We start from the raw sequence: 21,326 nt of genomic DNA, 5'->3' as shown, positions 1-21,326 counted from the left end.
ATGCAAGGCGTACTTGGTCACCGACCATACAGGTCACACTGAGAATGGCCGTATAAACAACTTTAATACTGTTACAAATATGCGCCACACTGTGAACCCACCCCAAACAAGAATGACAAACACATTTTCGGGAGAACAACCGTACCGGGACGCAACATAAACACAACTGAACAAATACCCAGAACACCTTGCAACACTAACTTTTCCGGGACGCTACAATATACACACCCCACTACCACCAAACCCCGCCCCAACCTCAACCTCACCGCCCCCGGCAGCTCCCCAATTCGGAGGTCTCAAGGTTGGAAACTATGATTGGTGGACCGTCATTGCCTGAAACTGATCAGAAACGCCAACACTTACAGTTTGAATTATCGTGTCCAGGGTGAACCCCGCCTTCCGTCCGAGTGCAGCCGGGATAGGTTCCATCCCCACTGACTTGCGACCTGAGAGGGACAAGCGATAGAAAAAGGATGGATGGATGGTATTCGTTCCATTAAATTTGATTATCGTAATTTATTCCCAATATTGTGTTATTTTCATGTGGCTACAAATGTAGCTTACCACCATTTAAAGCAGCCCTGGGCAATTATTTTGACTCGGGGGCCACATTTAAAGGGCCGGTATATCTATTTTTAGGAACACTAATACCAAACCTCAATATAATGTCTTATTGAATACTAAAAACGTTATGACAGACCGCCTTAAAAAACACAATGTAATTTTACATTTTTCTATGAATGACAAACACTGAATATTGACAAAATACGAACTCTACACCCCCTTTCGATCGACATCTTTTACAATCAAGTGAAACGCAACGAATGAAGGGTACAAAATAAACCCACCTACAATCTGATGTGTATGATATTTACTGAATTTCCCCCAGGAATCAAGAAAGTACTTTGTATTCTATTATATTCTATTCTATTATATACATAACTAAACTTTAGAACTTTTTTTTGTGAAAATCTCCTTCCGCGTCTGTGGAAACACTCCCCAACCACATTGCTTGGTGCTTTGTCTGAGCTGCTGTGACGTAGATTACCAAAGCAATTAATTCGAGGACCATTGTAACTAATTAGATTACCATAGTAACTAGTATATCATCCATAAACGCAGATTCCAACCATTGAAATACTTTGTATAGTTAAATATTCACGGTCATTAGAAAACATGACAGCTACACTTTCCATCTTAAAGATCTAAAAAAAAATGTTTGGAGATGTCCGGCGGGGCCAGATTGAAAAGCTCAACGGGCCACATGTGGCCCTCTGGCCTTTATTTGCCCAGGTCTGAATTAAAGTGTGGATGTCGCGTCAATTAATGATGTGTTATTAGCTATCCAGTATTATTATTGTTGTTTTGTCATAGGGTTTCTCTTATGTGTTAGATTTAGTTTTTTCTGAGGTGGTTCTTGGTGGAAAAGGTTTAAGAACCGCGGCTATGAAGGACTTGAGATTTATTTCTACCGTCGCTTATACAAATTGCCGTTTCAAAGCGTGTTGCGGTTTGCAGTAGTCAGGAATGAAATACGGCCGTAGTGATGTTTCTCATTGATCCTTTGAAGTCGGACGGTTTTCGCAAATCCAGAAGGAAACCACAGATTTGTCATTGAAACATCCTGAGGGGTTTCAGAATTACTGGCCTGATGCGGACTGACTCAACAGTTCACACTTTGTTCTGGAGCCTACATGTGCTGCTGGCCCTCGTTCAAGTGTCAGTCTGAGCTTGGCACTCGTTCTCAGTCGTCCCATTGTGACAAACGGCAGCGCCGTCACTCGGACGCTGACATGGGACCTCGCCACTCGCGTTTCTCCGAGGCCAACGTGCCCCAGCGTGGGTCGGTGTGTGCCTTCCATCTGGCCGAGCCGCCTCACATGTTTGGCTGCCATTACCCGTACTTGGGCTATCATGACAGACCTTACAGCTACTCGCCTCCTTACTCACCCAGTCTGTTCAAGAGGCCAGATCGGCGGTAAGTAGAAGATTGATGGGGATAGCTGTGTGGATCAGTGTTTATATCGGTAGTGCTGGGTTCACATCTTGCAGCTGTATGTAGGTATTTGAGTTTCAAATATTTTACGGTTGTCTGAGGTATGCATCTAAGAAGTGAATTGTGAAGTGAATTGTATTTATATAGCGCTTTTCTCTAGTGACTCAAAGCGCTTTACATAGTGAAACCCAATATCTAAGTTACATTTAAACCAGTGTGGGTGGCACTGGGAGCAGGTGGGTAAAGTGTCTTGCCCAAGGACACAACGGCAGTGACTAGGATGGCAGAAGCGGGAATCGAACCTGCAACCCTCAAGTTGCTGGCACGGCCACTCTACCAACCGAGCTAAACCGAGCTAAACCGAGCTAAAAAAGAAAAACCTTTAAAAAAAAAAAACACTGTTGGACATTGCTTCTTGGATGTTTTGATACAGCTCCAGCTATCGAATTCTTCCATTTATTGGTCACAGTCAGGGCTTCCCTGCCCTAAACGTCCGTTTTAATGTAAATTAATCAATGACATCGTGCATCCCAGCAGGTACATGACATTGATACAAAGTTGATTATACATATGTGTTCTTTAAAACTGACCCTGAAACAACGTTGAAAACTAGTTGCATTTGTAAATTGAGACAACGTTGGTGTCTCACGGTGGATCCTGGTTTTTGGTCGGGAAATGACCAAAGTTTTATGTCAAATCAACGTCACAACCTGATATTTGATAAACGTCGCCAAAAAGCGCATTGTTTCAACGTTGTATTTGTGTTGTACAGTACTAGTAAGGAAATGACCAAAATTCAATTGTCAAATCAATGTCAGAACCCAACATTGACGTTGTCAAAAAGCAGGTTGTTTCAACGTTGTATTTGTGTTGTAGAATATTGGTTGGGAAATGACCAATTTTCAATGGACAAATCAACGTCACAACCTGACATTGAATAAACATCAAAATTTGTGTTGTTTCAACGTTGTATTCGTTTTGTAGAATATTGGTTGGGAAATGACAAAAATTCAACGGTCAAATCAACGTCAGAACCCAACATTGATTACACGTTGTCAAAAAGCATGTTGTTTCAACGTTGTATTCGTGTTGCACAATATTGGTTGGAAAAGTACCAAATTTCAATGGTTAAATCAACGTTAGAATCCAACATTGATTAAACATTGTCTAAAAGCATGTTGTTTCAATGTTTTGTTTGAGTTGTAGAATATTGGTTGGGAAATGACTGAATTTTTCGGGTCAAATCCAGGCATGACCCAACATTGAATAAACGTCGACAAAAAGCATGTTGTTTCAACCTTATGTATGAGTTGTAGAAAATTGGTTGGGAAATGACCGAATTTCAATGGTCAAATCAACGTCAGAACCCAACATTGGTAAAAGTCGACAAAAAACATGTTATTTCAACGTTAAGTTTGAGTTGTAGAATACTGGTTGGAAAATGACCAAAATTCAACGGTCAAATTAACGTCAGAACCCAACATTGATTAAACGTCAACAAAAAGCATGGTGTTTCAACGTTATACTGTATATGAGTTGTAGGATATTGGTTGGAAAATGACCAAAATTCAATGGTAAAATCAACGCCACAACCCAACATTCATTAAACGTCGTCAAAAAGCATGTTGTTTCAACGTTGTATTTGTGTTGTAGAATATTGGTTGGGAAATGACCAAATTTCAATGGTCAAATAAACGTTAGAACCTGACATTTAATACACGTCAAAAATAATGTTATTTCAACGTTGAATTTGTGTTGTAGAATATTGGTTGAGAAATGACCAAAGTTAAAATGGTCAAATCAACGTCATAACCCAACATTGATTAAACATCAACAAAAAGCATGTTGCTTCAACATTATGTTTGAGTTGTAGAATACTGGTTGGAAAATGACCACAATTCAACGGTCAAATCAGTGTAAGAACCCAATATTGATTAAACGTCCACAAAAGCATGTTGTTTCAATGTTGTATTTGTGTTGTACAATATCGTTTAAAAAATGACCAAAATTCAATGGTCAAATCAACATCACAATCTGACATTGAATTAACGTCAAAAGAAATGTTGTTTCAACGTTGATATTGTGTTGTAAATATCGCTTAAAAAGTTTCCAAAATTAAATGGTAAAATCAACATCACAACCCAGCATTGATTAAAAACGTCGTCAAAAAGCGTGTTGTTTCAACGTTAGGTTTGAGTTGTACAATATTTGTTGGGAAATGGCCAAAATTCAATTACTCTCAGGCTTGTCCCTGACAGTTTGGCTATGTTTTAATTTTTTCCTCTGCGTTTGTCTTTGTTTCCTTTCAGCGCTTTTATTTTGTCTTTATTTCCTGCTTGTTTCTCTGAGTGCTGTGTCCCCTCAGCTGCAGCTGATTAACACCTGGCCACACCTGGTGTCAATCAGCCAGGCACTATTTAGACCTGCTTTCTCCTCCAATCATTGCTGAATTATTGTCATTAATACTTGTCGTTGAACCTGTAGCTGTTTGCAGCGTGCTGTCTTTTTGTTCCTAGTTCCTGTTTCCAGTTTGTCCTCCTAGTTTCTGGTTTGTGATTTTTGTATATGTTTCATGGACATTAAATCATGTTTTCCTTTGCAATGCCTGCCGCCTTTTCTGCATCTTGGGTTTCATCACCAACATGTGACAATTACGACCCAACATTGATTAAACGTTGTCAAAAAGCATGTTGTTTCAACGTCTTGTCCCTGCTGGGTTCGTACGAAACGTTACCACAAACGTATTCCTAGCTGTTTCCTGCTCAGTCACTGATAGGAACATTACGGAAAATTTCCCCTTTTAGACCCAGTGGCTCTTCTTGTGCACAGCATTACTGTTTGCCAAAATATAAGTTTTATAAATGTATATTTGAATAATTGTAAAACTGTTGTTGTTGTTTTTTCACTGAAACCATATTTATTGGATTGTTTTAATACAAAACATGCATCACATTAAATTCAAGTTTGATTCAAACTAAAAAAAATTGCAAAAATTGTTTTACGTAAATACAAAATTTGGAACATTTTTGGTACGGGATAGCACCAAAGAAAAATTCTGCTTAAGATCGCAATTTAGTCCTGTCAGGGTGTATGGAGACTTCAGTGCTATGTGGAACCAGGGGCTGAAACAGACAACAGTATATTCATTTCTCCAACGGGTCTTAATGACGTCTTGTGGGTTTTGTGTGTGTGTGTGTGCGTGGGTGTGTGTGTGTGTGTGTGAGAGCCTAAAAGTGCTCCCTGACTTGACTTTCCCGTGTTATGCTTTCAAGCTATCGGCGAAGATGAATCACAGTCTTATACAACCCAGTTGGCCGTGGCGCGGGGGAACATTTGACGAAACAGGGCGGCCCATCTCTGCAAGCTTTTGAACGGATTTGCACGCCCTATTAGACTGGGAAGCGTTCCACAGAAGTGTGAGGGACTTTTATCTGTTAGGAAACATACTTTTGCAACTTTTTTTGTACTCGGTTCCTGGCTGAACAGTCATCTAATGTGACTTGTACTGCAGAGAGCTTGATTTTAAGTCCCTTGAGGGCATACTTGCCAACCCTAAGATTTTCTCGAGAGAGTCCCGAATTTCATTACCCCTCCCGAAAATCTCCCGGGGCAACCATTCTCCCGAATTTCTCCTGATTTCCACCTCGGACAACAATATTGGGGGCGTGCCTTAAAGGCACTGCCTTTGGCGTCCTCTCTCATCTGAAAAGGAGACTATTATATATGTCTCCGTTATCCATAGGTTGATCTATAACCCATAAAGTAGGCAGGCACCGAGCTATTCCCCAGCGTGTTTATTCCAAACGGCACATTAATACACTGACACACAACATCCGGATTCCCATCATGCATTGCTTCGAAACTACGGCAAGTAGTAATGTCCAAAAACCTAACAGAGACAAAGCAGAAGAACGAAAAAGAGACTAGTAAGAAGAAAAAGTACGCTTGCAAGTTCCCAAATGATTGGAAAAAAATAATAATAATTTCATCCAGGACTGCTCGAAGGAAAAGGTATATGCTGCCTGCAAATTTTGTATATCAGACTTCTCCACTGAAGAAGACATTCATGAAGGAATTATCTATATATATATACATATATATAAGAAATAATTGAAAATATATATACATCCCCACCGCGTGACGACACGGGTTGTGGTGCTCCTCACATCTGAACATTGTTTACAATCATGGCCACCAGCAGTGAGAGCGATTCGGATCGAGAAAGCGACGATTTCCCCATTAATTTGAGCGAGGATGAAAGATTTGTGGATGAGGAAAGTGACAGTGAAGGACTAGAAAAGGAAAAAAAAAAGAATATACAGTGGGAGCGATTCAGACGTTATTATCATCAATCTTTATTGCAGACCTTAAGAGCCAGTAAACATATAAAAAACACAATACAAAACATTAAAAACAAAACACTAAAACATTAAAAAACAAAACAATAAAAAGAAACATAAAGCCCAAATAGACACATTTACTAGGATAATTCTGGAAAATCCCTTATCTGCTTATTGTGTTACTAGTATTTTAGTGAGATTATATGGTAGTACCTGTACAACCTGAAGGTCGGCCCCGCACCTTTCTTCAGCACCAATTGACAGGTGGTGGCGATGCCCATCTATGCCCTTCGCAAGAGACCCTCTTCGAAACACGATCTTTCGAAATGATCGCTGCATAATACACTGTACTTTGTGTGTGTGGTCCAATCCAACCGTGTTCGCTTGACATCTTTGTTCCATAGTAAAGCTTCACCGTCATCTTTCGGGAATGTAAACGATAAAACACCGGCTGTGTTTGTGTTGCTAAAGGCGGCTGCAATGCACCGCTTCCCACCTACAGCTTTCTTCTTTGATGTCTCCATTGTTCATTGAAACAATTGCAAAAGATTCAGCAACACAGAAATCCAGAATACTGTGGAGTTGTGCGATGAAAACAGACGACTTATAGCTGGGAACGATGCTGGAACAAAATGTCCTCTACAATGCGTCATCATACCGAGACGTTTCAGCAGGATATTTCGGCGCGAAATTTAAAATTGCAATTTGGTAAACTAACCCGGCCGTATTGGCATGTGTTGCAATGTCAATATTTCATTATTGATATATAAACTATCAGACTGGGTGGTCGGTAGTGGTGGGTTTCAGTAGGCCTTTAAATATTACATATTATTGGCCGATAAATGCTTTAAAATGTAATATCGGAAATGATCAATATCGGTTTCAAAAAGTAAATTAATTACTTTTTATAACGCCGCTGTACAGAGCGGTACATATCCGGTAAAACACGGACGTAGGGATGAGTACAGAGCAGTTGGGTCTCCCAGTCAGCATCCCAACAACATAACAACAGCATAACAACAGGAAGAGTGTGTTGTTGCCGGTGCTGTAGCTTGGCTAACAATTGAGCTCGTTCGGTGACTGACTATTGACATGGCTTTGGATTATTTTAAAGTGTGTTTGACGGATAAAAAACTGGCAATTTGCAATGACTGCAAAAAGTTTGTTGTGCTAGGAGGAACCAAAACGTCTTCCTTCAATTTGAGCAATTTGATCTCCCACCTCTTTGATGGCAAGTATGACTGGGAGACACAACTGCTCTGTACTTCTCCCTACCTCCCATAAATTTTACTTTTTCAAACCGATCCCGATAATTTCCGATATCACATTTTAAAGCATTTATCGGGCTGTGATATCAGCAGTCCCATATTATCGGACATCTCTAGAAATAAGTCACATAATAAAATCATCAAAATTAATTAACAAGACATTAATAAGGGACTACTTTTTAGAATAACTCACAATTCAGTGACATGAAGATGTTCACATGAAATACTGAGCATGTTGTAAAAAAAATTAGTTATCTTAAGTAACTTAAGTATCAAAAGTGTCTATATCAGGCCTGGGCAATTATTTTGACTAAGGGGGCCAAATTTTGAGAAACAAATGTGTCTGGGCGACCGGTAAGTCTATTCTTAAGAACACTAATACAAAACTTCACAATAATGTCTGATTGAATGCTAAAAACGTTATGACAGACCGCCTTAAAAAACATAATGGAATTTTACATTTTCCTACGAACGATAAAACACTGAATATTGACAAAATATGAACGACACACCCCCTTTCGATCGACATATTTTACAATCAAGTGAAATGCAACAAAAATGCCACAAACAGTGAAATATAAACACGAAGGGTACAAAATAAACCCACCTAAAATCTGATACATCTGATATTTGCTGAATGTCCCCCAGGGATCAATAGAGTACTTTCGATTTTATTCTATTCTATATATCACTAAGCTTTAGAACTTTGTTGTGAAAATCTCCTTCCGCGTCTGTGGAAACGCTTCCCGCCCACACTGGTTGGTGCCTCGTCTGAGAAGAGAATAGAATGGACTTTATTGTCATTATATTTGCATATAACGAGATTAAAAACTCTAATTTAAGGTGCGGTAGTGGGAACAAATATAGGATGAAATAAATAACACAAGAAAAAACTAACAATTGAAATAAACAGACCACTATCCAATAAAAATAATAAGCAATCCTGTACAGCTGCTGTGACGTAGATTACCAAAGTAACTAATTAGATGAGCATAGTAACTAATTAGATTACCATAGTAACTGGTATATCATCCATAAGTGCAGATTCCAAGCATTGAAATACTTTGTATAGTTCAAGACTTACGGTAATTACAAAAAAATCACTGCACATCATTATGTCAGCTACACTTTACATCTTCAATATCTAAAAAAATATTTGGGAATGTCCAGCGGGCCGGATTGAAAAACTCATGTGGCCCCCGGGCCTTAATTTGCCCAGGTCTGCTAAATAGCTTGGTTTGCAAATCTGGCATTTCAGTATTGACCCGCACGTATATTTTCTTGGACTTTGCTTTTAATACGCTCGTGGTTGTTATCGCATAGCAGTAGATACAAAATACAAAGCAGAACATGTATCCTAAATGTACCCGATTGATTTTTATTTTTATTTTGTACAAACAATAAATACTGATTGTGATCACTTCAGGAACACTATGTCACCTCCAGTGCTCAATGATTACATTTTTTTTTTGTGAGTGTGAGAAAAATATGCATTGCACAATCAACCGCCGGCGCACATGTTGTGGAGAAAAAAAGGACAGCAGGTGTGTTGTTTTACCCCTCCCCCCTTACTGTGTTTATGACACTTTGCAGAAGCACTGGTGCTGCAGGATTGCATCACACAAATAGCATGTTAGGTTCAAATTAAAGTTATATATTTCCCAAAAAGTCATTGCATGTTATTTATGCACGTAGATATAAGAGTGTGCATGCATTTTTTTTTTATGTTCCATGGGGCTTGAATCATGGAAAATTCCTACATAAACATTGTCTACGGGGTTGTAGTTATACAGTTTGACCACCAGAGGCCGACAGAATTCAAGAACAGCGTGGCATGGAAAAGTACCTTCACTTTTTGCACATGGTGGTGCAGTAATTGTACTGTACGTTCTGTTATTGGTGAAGTACAGTCTGTTGATATCATTTGGGAGCAACGCTGCATGTTTTATCTTGATTAAATGTACCCTCAGGAGGAAAAAGAAAGAAGTTTGTTTTATATTTGAAACAAATTAAATTAAAGCCTCGTGTTCTGCAGAATTGAATCAAGGAAGTTGCAACGTCAATAGATGTGTATATACCAAATTAAAAAAACAAAAAAAAACACGAGTGACTTATTTCTGCAGGCCTGGTGGGAGGAAGACTTGGGGCTCAGGTTCAGTGGAAAGCATGTTGCGTTCAAGAGCTCACTGTAAACAATGTTTGCCATTTTAACATTGCTCCTGCACGCCATTCGTAACATGTACTTTTTTTTAATTTCTATTTTTCTAACAAAGTTACATGAAATAACATATGTTTGAATCAGGATGTCCAAAAAAATGAGTTTATGCAATATACTTCATGTTTTTTTGTTTGTTTTTTTGCAATTAGTGTTAGTTTGTTCTCTTAAGAAACATAATAAGAGTTATTTAGTGAGAGCATGTTGCGTTCAAGAGCTTAATGTAAACAATGTTTGCCAGCTTGACATTGCCCCTGCACGTCATTCGTAGGATGTACTTTTTTTATTTCTATTTTTCTAAAAAAGTTACATGAAATAACATATGTTTGATTCAGGATGTCCAAAAAAAATTAGTTTATGCAATATACTTCATGTTTTTTTATTATTTTTTTGCAATTAGTGTTTAATTGTTTTTTGGAGAAACATAATATAGTAAGAGTTATTTAGTGAAAGCATGTTGCGTTCAAGAGCTCACTGTAAACAATGTTTGCCAGTTTAACATTGCCCCTGCATGCCATTCTTAACATGTACTTTTTTTTATTTCTATTTTTCTAACAAAGTTACATGAAATAACATATGTTTGATTCAGGATGTCCAAAAAAGTGAGTTTATGCAATATACTACATCTTTTTGATTTTTTTGCAATTAGTGTTAGTTTGTTCTCTTAAGAAACATAATAAGAGTTATTTAGTGAAAGCATGTTGGGTTCAAGAGCTCACCGTAAACAATGTTTGCCAGCTTGACATTGCCCCTATACACCATACGTATCATGTACTTTTTATTTATATTTTTCTAACAAAGTTACATGAAATAACATCGTTTGATTCAGGATGTCCAAAACAATTTGTTTATGCAATATACTTCATGTTTTTGAATTTTTTTTTTGCAATTAGTGTTTGTTTGTTCTCTTAAGAACATAAAATAATAAGAGTTATTTAGTGAAAGCATGTTGCGTTCAAGAGCTCACTGTAAACAATGTTTGCCAGTTTAATATTGCCCCTGCACGCCATTCGTAACATGTACTTTTTTTATTTCTATTTTTCTAACAAAGTTACATGAAATGACATATGTTTGATTCAGGATGTCCAAAAAAATTAGTTTATGCAATAAACTTCATGTTTTTGTTTTTTTTGCAATTAGTGTTAGTTTGTTCTCTTAAGAAACATAATAAGAGTTATTTAGTGAGAGCATGTTGCGTTCAAGAGCTTAATGTAAACAATGTTTGCCAGCTTGACATTGCCCCAGCATGCCATTCGTAAGATGCACTTTTTTTATTTTTATTTTTCTAACAAAGTTACATGAAATAACATATGTTTGAATCAGAATGTCCAAAAAAATGTGTTTATGCAATATACTTCATGTTTTTTTTATTATTTTTTTGCAATTAGTGTTTGATTGTTTTTTTGAGAAACATAATATAGTAAGAGTTATTTAGTGAAAGCATGTTGCGTTCAACAGCTCACCGTAAACAATTTTTTCCAGCTTGACATTTCCCTAAACACGATTCATAATATGTACTTTCTTTATTTCTATTTTTCTACTCTATGCCTAACAAAGTTATATGAAATGACATATGTTTGTTTCAGAATGTCCAAAAAGGACTTTATGCAATATACTTCATGTTGTTTTTTTTTTGCAAATTAATGTTACTTTGTTCTCTTAAGAAACATAATATAATAAAAGTTAGTTATTCAGTGAAAGCATGTTGCGTTCGAGAGCTCACTGTAAACAACGTTTGCCAGCATAAGACACATACTAACTCTTATTATATAATGTTCTTAAGAGAACAAACTAACACTAATTGCCAAAAAAACAAAAAAAAAACATGAAGTATATTGCATTAACTAATTTTTTTGGACATCCCGAATCAAACATATGTTATTTCAAGTAACTCTGTTAGGAATAGTGTAGAAAAATAGAAAGGAAAAAAAATACATTTTATGAATGGCGTGCAGGGCAATGGCAAGGTGGGAAGCGTTGTTTTTACAGTGAGCTCTTGAACGCAACATGCTTTCACTGAATAACCACATACTAACTCTTATTACATCATGTTCTTAAGAGAACAAACTAACATTAATTGCAAAAAAAACCCCAAAAAATCATGAAGTATTTTGCATAAACTCATTTTTTTTGGACACCCTAAATCAAAGTTATGTTTTTTCATGTAACTTTGTTAGTCATAAAGTAGAAAAATAGAAAGACAAAAAAAGCACATGTTATGAATGGCATGCAGGGCAATGTTTAGCTGGCAATTTTTTTTTTTTTTTTTTTTTTTTTTTTTTTACAGTGAGCTCTTGAACGCAACATGCTTTCACTGAATAACCACATACTAACTCTTATTACATCATGTTCTTAAGTTGCAAAAAAATAAAATAACATGGAGTATATTGCATAATACTAATTTTGGACATCCTGAATTAAACATATGTTTCTTTCATGTAACTTTGTTAGGCATTAAAAAACAAAGTACATGTTATGAATGGCGTGCAGATCAATGTCCAGCTGGCAAATATTTTTTTTACAGTGAGCTCTTGAACGCAACATGCTTTCACTGAATAACCTAATAATAACTCTTCTTGAAAAAACACTAATTGCAAAAAACAAAAACAAAAACATTAAGTATTTTGCATATACTCCTTTTTTGGACATCCTGAATCCATCCATTTCCTACCGCTTATTACCTTTTGGGGTTGGGGGGGGGCGCTGGCGCCTATCTCAGGTACAATCGGGCGGAAGGCGGTGTACACCCTGGACATCACGTGGCCAACACAGATAGACACGGCTAATTTATGGATTTTTTTTCACTAAAGGCCATGTTTTCTGTTCAATAGTTTCCATTAAACCCAAGCAGAGGACCGAAATGGTGTGTTATTGTTTGTGCTACGGCGCCATCTTTTGGAAGAGTTCGCACACTGCAGGTGTTGCGGGTTTAAAATGTGTTTAACTAAACAGATCCAGCTTAAAATGTAGTAATATTGCTGAGTGCTAAACAAAACATTTACATAATAAAACAATCACTTACTGCACAATGTCTGCTCTCACTGGAACGCCGACTGATGGGATGATTATATCTTACAGTTTAGAGGAAGAATTAGTCCATCCATCCATCCATTTTCTACGGCTTATTCCCTCTGGGATCGCGGGGGCGCTGGTGCCTATCTCAGCTACAATCAGGCGGAAGGCGGGGTACACCCTGGACAAGTCGCCACCTCATCGCAGGGCCAACACATATAGATAGACAACATTCACACACTAGGGCCAAATTTAGTGTTGCCAATCAACCTACCCAAAGGTGCATGTCTTTGAATCAAACATATATTATTTAATATAACTTTCTTTGGCATAAAGTAGAAAAAAATAAATAAATTTAAAAAAGTACATGTTATGAATGGCGTGCAGGGTATTTTTTTTATTTATTTTTTTACAGTGAGCTCCTGAACGCAACATGCCTTCACTGACAGAAACATTTTAAGAATGTTTTAATCAAGGGTTGGAATTGGGAGAATAATTCCGCCACTCCGAGTGTGTGCGTGTGTGTGTGCGTGTGTGTGTGTGTGTGTGTGTGTGTGTGTGTGACAGTTATTAGTACTTTAACTCTAACTTTAAATAAATACGGAATACATCAAATGCCGTCAGATTATGCTTAGTTTCTTCAAGTCAACCGTTGTAAGGTGTTTTGTACCATTGTTTACTTAAAAGCGGTCTATTTTTGACTCAAGTACTCGTTTTCCCTGCAGCATGGAAACGCACCACAAAAACACGACACGCCTACCTCATTTACATAATACATGTACGCGGCGTGTGACGTCACAAACCCCGGCGTATATATAGCGGCGGGCGGCAGAAAATAGCTCAGCATAGACAGTCGCTCAGACAAACAAGCGAAGCTTCAAAAAAAACACTGACTCCGCACTTTATTAGTGCTTTGACGGAACCGGGACTTACGTTACTTTTACATTCGTTTTATTTTATTTTCATACCGACTCGCAAACGTGGCGAAAAGTATTTTCCAAACGAGTTTGGCGCTGACCATGAGCACGGAGATGTTCGCTAAAACGCCAATGGAGGTTGCCGTCTACCAGCTGCACAACTTCTCCATATCCTTCTTCTCCTCGCTGCTGGGAGGAGACGTCGTGTCCGTCAAACTTGACAACAGGTAAACAAAAACAGCCACAAACAATCAAAAACGTACACGGCGGGCCAAACAAAAACTATCCATGCGTTGACTGGAGCTGCATTGTTGCTTTCTTAACCCCCCAACTCTTTTTTTTTTTTTGCACCAGGAACCCGTTTAATGTCGGCATAAAAACATGAAGTATATTGCATAAACTGAACCAAATCCTGAACCAAACCTATGTTTTTTATGCAGCTTTGTTAGGCATAGAATAGAAAAATAGGAATAAAAAAAGTACATGTAATGAATGGCGAGCTGACAAACATTTTTTTTTACAGTGAGCACTTGAACGCAACATGCTTTCACTGAATAACCAAATAATAACTCTTATTGTATCATGTTCTTAAAAAAAAACACTAATTGCAAAAAAAACATAAGGAATATTGCATAAACAAATTTTTTTGGACATCCTGAATTAAACATGTTAGTTCATCTAACTTTGTTAGGCATACAGTAGAATAATAGGGATAAAAAAAGTACATGTTATGAATGGCGTGCTGTCAAGCTGACAAACATTTTTTTTACAGTGAGCACTTGGACGCAACATGCTTTCACTGAATATCCACATACTAACTCTTATTACATCATGTTCTTAAGAGAACAAACTAAAATGAACTGCAAAAAACAAAAAATAAGTGTATTGCATAAACTAACTTTTTGGACATCCTGAATCAAACATATGTTATTTCATCTAACTTTGTTAGGCATAGAATAGAAAAATAGGAATAAAAAAAAGTACATGTTATGAATGGCGTGCAGGGCAATGTCAAGCTGGCAACCTTTTTTTTTTTTTTTTTACAGTGAGCTCTTGAACGCAACATGCCTTCACTGAATAACCACATACTAATTCTTATTACATCATGTTCTTAAGAGAACAAACTAACATTAATTGAAAAAAACAAACTAAGTATATTGCATAAACTAATTTTTTGGACATCCTGAATCAAACATATGTTTTTTATGCAACTTTGTTAGGCAAAGAGTAGAAAAATAGAAGGAAAAAAAAGAAAAAAGTACATGTTATGAATGGCGTGCAGGGCAATGTCAGGCTGGCATACATTTTTATTTTGTTTACAGTGAGCTCTTGAACGCAACATGCTTTCACTGAATAACCACATACTAACTCTTATTACATCATGTTTTTAAGAGAACAAACTAACATTAATTGCAAAAAACAAACTAAGTATATTGCATAAAATAATTTTTTGGACATCCTGAATCAAACATATGTTTTTTTATGCAACTTTGTTAGGCAAAGAGTAGAAAAATAGAAGGAAAAAAAATAAAGTACATGTTATGAATGGTGTGCAGAGCAATGTCAGGCTGGCCTACATTTTTATTTTGTTTACAGTGAGCTCTTGAACGCAACATGCTTTCACTGAATAACCACATACTAACTCTTATTACATCATGTTCTTAAGAGAACAAACTAACATTAATTGCCAAAAACAAAAAAACAAACATTAAGTCTATTGCATAAACTCATTTTTTTGGACATCCTAGATCAGTAGTTCTCAAATGGGGGTACGCGTACCCCTGGGGGTACTTGAAGGTATACCAAGGGGTACGTGAGATTTTTTTTAAAATTCTAAAAATAGCAACAATGCAAAAAATCCTTTAAAAATATATTTATTGAATAATACTTCAACAAAATATGAATGTAAGTTCCTAAACTGTGAAAAGAAATTCAACAATGCAACATTCGGTGTTGACAGCTAGATTTTTTGTGGACATGTTCCACAAATATTGATGTTAAATATTTCATTTTTTGTGAAGAAATGTTTAGAATTAAGTTCATGAATGCAGATGGATCTCTAGTACAATCCCCAAAGAGGGCACTTTAAGTTGATGATTACATCTATGTGTAGAAATCTTTATTTATAATTGAATCACTTGTTATTTTTTAACAAGTTTTTAGTTATTTTTATACCTTTTTTTCCAAATATTTTAAGAAAGGTAAAATGCTGGGGAAGCATGAGTAAAAAAAATTCAATCTAGACTGAGTTCCCAAGGGGGCCCAGTCTGGAATGGGGAAAAAAACCCTCCATAGCAAAGCACAGATAGATATTACAACATAGATCTCGAGATATCTAGCAACAGAGGGAAGGGAGTGCGGGGTCATGGTGGTAGGCCGCAGCTCTCAGGCACTGACCGTTCTTTCATCACCCCTATGGGATTTGCGTCGAGGACGTTGGGTTGTGGGGGGGTCACGAACCAGTGCCAGTCCTTGAACCGGTGCAGGTCCCCAAACCGGTGGTTGGGGAACCACTGTTCTAACCGACGTGACATACCACGGCTCAAAGTCTTTCATTTTCACTATTTCTTTTGCAATTCGACCATTTCTGCATAAGATAAACCTTCCAGCATGCAATTATGAAATTAACGGTGGTGTTTTCTTTCCTTGCAGCGCCTCTGGTGCTAGCGTGGTGGCCATCGACAACAAGATCGAGCAGGCCATGGTAAGCATGGCCTCCTTAACTTTTTTGCTACTTTCATGCTGCAAATGTTTGCCTGACACTCGTCAAGATTCTATATTCTGCAACATAATTCAACCTTTTATGGGACTATTTTAGCAAAAATACACCCTGAAAAATTGTGTTGAGTTTGTCCTAAGTGTGGCTCATGTATATAATAATTGTGCAAAAATAGTTTCGTATCTTTAGGAAAAAAAGGCATAATCCTATGGGGAAAAAGTACATTTATGATACGAACCGTGACACATTCCTTAGTTTGGAATCGTACACTGTAAAAATGACATTAGTTTACTGTCCAAAATTGCCAGAATTTTACTGTATAAGAACTGTGGAACCTTTTTACAGTTTGCAGTCATACACTGTAAAACGACTGTAGATAAAAAATGTTATATTTTTCGTCAATTTTGTCATTTCCATTTACAGTAAGTTTCTACCAATTTTTTTACTGGAAAATAGTTTTTTTTATATTGATGTAAAAGTATATCTAAATGCATAGACATATGTAATATCAGGAGGCACATTTATTCATATTCATATATATGTGTGTATATATATGTGTGTATATGTATATGTGTATATATATATGTATGTATATATATGTGTATATGTATGTATATATGAATGTATGTATGTAAAAAAAACATACCTTAGTTTCAGTGTGCATATTGTTTATTCAAATGATCTATACAGTAATGCATTTCTCAGTTGTGATCTTGCAACGTTTGTTTACCTTTTTTTTTTGATGCCGCTATCATTTTAAAAATCGATTATTTGGTTTGAGTAATCAAATAAAACACAATTTATAGCCCAATGCACATATTACACTATGATTTATGGAGTTATTGGGAATACATCGAGTTATGGGGTTCAGAGGAGACCAGGTGTTAGTAGTTAAAGTTCAACGATGGGGGAAAAAAAGTTTATTCTTCTTTCCATTACTTTTTTGAGATGTGTTTAAGTGTCTTCTTTATTGTAAAATGATAATATTGTTATTGAGCACTAGATTGTTCTCTAGCTATATATATTATGTACTACATGGAACTAATGACAGACAAAAAATGGCCATTCAGAAACTAAAGTTCCGGGCACTCCATGCGGTCTGGATTTGGACTAGGTTACATTCTTTAAACCAGACCTGGGCAAATTAAGGTTTAACAGCACATGTTTTCAAATGACCATTAGTGTTTAACTATACAACATATTTTAATGGTGGGAATCTGCGCTTTTGCATGATATTTTAGTGACTAGTGTCTTGATACCAATATTATTTTGATACATATTGGTACTTTTCGGTACTTTTGTAAATAAAGGGGACCAGAAAAATTGCATTATTGGCTTTATTTTAACAAAAAATCTTTTCAGAGTCGGTATGGTACCGAATATGATTCATTAGTATCGCGGTACTATACTAATACCCGTTTTCAGTACAACCCTACTGGTTACTATGGTAATCTACGTCACAGCAGGTCAGACGAGTCACCAAGCAGTGTGGGCGGGGAGCGTTTCCACAGAGTGTTTCCAGAAATGCGGGTGTCAGGGACAGACGTGGAAGGAGATTTTTACAAGAAAGTTTTAAAGCTTCGCGATACTTCACATATGTCAGATTGTGGATGTTTTTTTTTTTTACCCTTTCCGTTCATATTTTGCTGCGTTTGTTGCATTTGGCTTGATTGTAAAATATTTCGATTGAGAAGTGGGTTTGACATTCATATGTTCTCAATATTCAGGGTTTTATCGTTCATAGAAAAAAATACAATTCCATATTGTTTTCAAGGCAGTCTGTCAAAACCTTTTTAGCATTCAATCAGACAGTATTGTGAAGTTTTGTATTAGTTTTCATAAAAATAGATAAACCGGCCCCCAGACACATTTTTTTCTCAAAATTTGCCCCCCCCTCTCCCCCCAAGTCAAAATAATCGCCCAGGCCTGCTTTAAACGATTAATGGAAGCAACTGCGTATAAATCGAGGTGTTATGTAGCCCAATTACACCAAAACACTGCAAATTTTTTATTTTATTAATTCACGGACCCAAAGTGCAAATGTAAAATCGGAACACTTAGGCGGATTAGGGCTAGGCATCTGGGACTACAGCTGTAAATTAGCAACTATGCTATAATCTGCCTTATTTCGGTCTTTAAATCCGATTGTTCATCAATGCACATCGTCCTGAATAAACAAAAATCATAAAGTTTAGGGGTGTAACGGTACACAAAAATTTCGGTTGGGTACGTACCTCGGTTTAGAGGTCACAGTCCGGTTCATTTTTGGTACAGTAAGAAAGAAACAAAATATACATTTTCTGGTTCTTTATTTACCAAATTTGTAAACAACGGCTTTATCCTTTTAACACTTTAACATTGCGAACACTATAACAATTCCGGCTACGTTAATCCGCATTACACTACCTCAAATTGTTGCTCAGATTAAATAAAATGACAAAACATTTCTTCTACATATAAAAAGTGCAACATTAAACAGTTTCAAGTCTACTCATCATGCTTAATTTATTACAGCATTTGGGAAGCCTGTAGTTGACTTTTATTATGTAAATGTTATATTTTTATCAACATGTGATAGAAGGGACCCTGCCTTTCAAAGCTTTTCTGTCCGTAAAACACACACACACACACACACACACACACACAACGCAAAATGAGCTAACAATACGCTGAAAGCTAATTAGCCTTCACCTCAAGCCAGAACTGCGAGCAAGTTGAGCTGCAGTTTAAGTTTCTAGAAAGTCAACGGGCTCATAGTGATGTTACTAGTAGTTGACTGGGAGGTGTTTATTATCATTTGGGGAGAGTACGCTGCCTTATGCTCACCTGCTAAACACCTATCTGCTTGACGCTGAAGCACTTACTTCATGCGCTCTGAATACGCACTGCTGATTGGCTGTTACCTCTATTTATGTAACCAATCAGATGTTTGTGTGGGTTGGACAATGCTGGGTGCTGAGACAGAGGCAGAAGAAGCAAAGCAGCTTGTTAAGACTTTAGCTTAGAAACTCGTTCGGTACACCCCCGTACCGAAACGGTTCAATACAAATACAGGTACCGTTACACCCCTATATCCTGACATCGTGAAAGCAATAGCCTGAGCTGATCCTCTCTTGTCCCTTCCTTGCAGGACCTGGTCAAGAACCACCTCATGTATGCCGTGCGTGAGGAAGTGGAGATCCTCAAGGAGCAGATCAAGGAGCTGGCGGAGAAAAACAACCAGCTGGAGAGGGAAAACTGCCTGCTGAAGAACCTGGCCAGTCCGGAGCAGCTGGAGAAGTTCCAGTCCCGCATCCCGACTGACGGCACGGACAACCAGGTGGCGTCGGAGCTGCAGAAGCGTCAGACGTGCAGCCACACATCGGGCTCTGCCGTATAAGTGGCTCTGCCTTGGGGCGGGCAGAGCCACTGTCCCTTTTCCAGCAATGGACCTCCCATGTTTTTGCGTTGAATTGCTGCCGCTGAGAAAATGGCAACGAGGGGCCCCTGCGGCCGCAAAACGCCCGATGGGACTTCAAAAAAGTTGACTCTGATAAGCACAAAACTTCTGACCGGCGCATCGTCAGGTCCGTCCTCTGATCCCCGTCCACGGTCAACAAGCGCCAAGAACCGAGAGAGGACATTGCTTTCAGACAACAGGGTCTGAGCGGGCACCCGTCCGGCGGATGTCCTTTTCCGCTCTTGATCGGGCTGGTCCTGCAAGGTGCAGACCGGGCGGGTGAGGCGACTTCCCACTCCACCTGAGAACAGTTCTCCCGGTCCAGACGGGCCGCGAGGCCCTCCCAGGTTTGCGGGATGCGTTCAAGGATTCCCCAGCTCCACATTTCATCCACAAGGACTTCTGCTCCCGTGTGTTTGTTGACGTTCATTACCAGAAATAATCAACAGGATGAGCTGCGGGGACGCTCGTCACGGTATGACGGAGCCCTGGCGGAGCGACTCGTATACTGTACTGATTCCTAATCTGTAATCTATTGTCTGCAGTTGGGGCTTGCTGCTTTTAGGGGGGGATTGATCCTTGCCATATCTTCGTTTTCTGTCTCTTTTATAACATAAGGATGCATTCTGAGATCACTTCATCCACACTGAAGGCGAAAAACAAACAAGCAATGGACTCATCGACTCCATCCTTGATGCCAACTTGGAAAAACGATGGCATGACGACAGTGCCTGTACTTTAGTCAAAGAAAGGAACACGTCTCGACTCCGAGCTCCGCTGACGCTGTTATTCTCAAGCTACCAAAGACTTTTTTTTTTTTCTTAAAACAGCAGCAGCGGAAAGACGAGCCGACAACCAGGACCATGTGTTAAAAGTTCACAGGGAGAAGTTAGTCCTCAAAGTGTCTGTGTTTTTTGTAAAGATAATGGTTTTGTTGCTGTACAGTATCCAGACTACATTTGTTTGATACGCTCTTTGGATACAACTGCACATTCGCAATAAACCTTATGTTTACATAATATGAATACGGTCTTTTTTTTGTCGTCTTATAAACTGAATACAATCTACAAACCCCGTTTCCATATGAGTAGGGAAATTGTGTTGGATGTAAATATAAACAGAATACAATGATTTGCAAATCATTTTCAACCCATATTCAGTAGTATATGCTGCAAAGACAACACATTTAATGTTCATTTTTTGCAAATAATCATTAACTGTAGAATATGAAGCCAGCAACACGTGACAAAGAAGTTGGGAAAGGTGGCAATAAATACTGATAAAGTTGAGGAATGCTTATCAAACACTTATTTGGAACATCCCACAGGTCTGCAGGCTAATTGGGAACAGGTGGGTGCTATGATTGGGTATAGAAACTGCTTCCCAAAAAATGCTCAGTCTTTCACAAGAAAGGATGGGG

At 37.9% G+C, this 21,326-nt stretch overlaps 1 protein-coding gene across 2 annotated transcripts in view; it reads left to right on the top strand.

The window, feature by feature from the left end:
- The window catches only part of tsc22d3 (TSC22 domain family, member 3), a 113,086-nt gene extending 92,155 nt beyond the window's left edge, over nt 1-20,931 (top strand). Inside the window, exons 1-3 of one of the 2 annotated variants that reach the window (XM_061900336.1) lie at nt 13,661-13,975; nt 16,401-16,452; nt 19,598-20,931. In XM_061900336.1, coding sequence (XP_061756320.1) covers nt 13,851-13,975; nt 16,401-16,452; nt 19,598-19,846 — 426 coding nt within the window. In that variant the 5' untranslated portion in view covers nt 13,661-13,850 and the 3' untranslated portion in view covers nt 19,847-20,931. Of the gene's footprint in view, nt 1-13,660; nt 13,976-16,400; nt 16,453-19,597 lie in introns of those variants that run through there. The other variant, XM_061900335.1, reaches the window with a different exon arrangement.
- Nucleotides 20,932-21,326: the final 395 nt, after the last annotated feature.

The sequence above is a fragment of the Nerophis ophidion genome, linkage group LG05 (genome assembly GCF_033978795.1).
Source record: "Nerophis ophidion isolate RoL-2023_Sa linkage group LG05, RoL_Noph_v1.0, whole genome shotgun sequence".
Lineage (NCBI taxonomy): Eukaryota > Metazoa > Chordata > Actinopteri > Syngnathiformes > Syngnathidae > Nerophis > Nerophis ophidion.
This window is presented reverse-complemented; position numbering and strand designations above follow the sequence as displayed.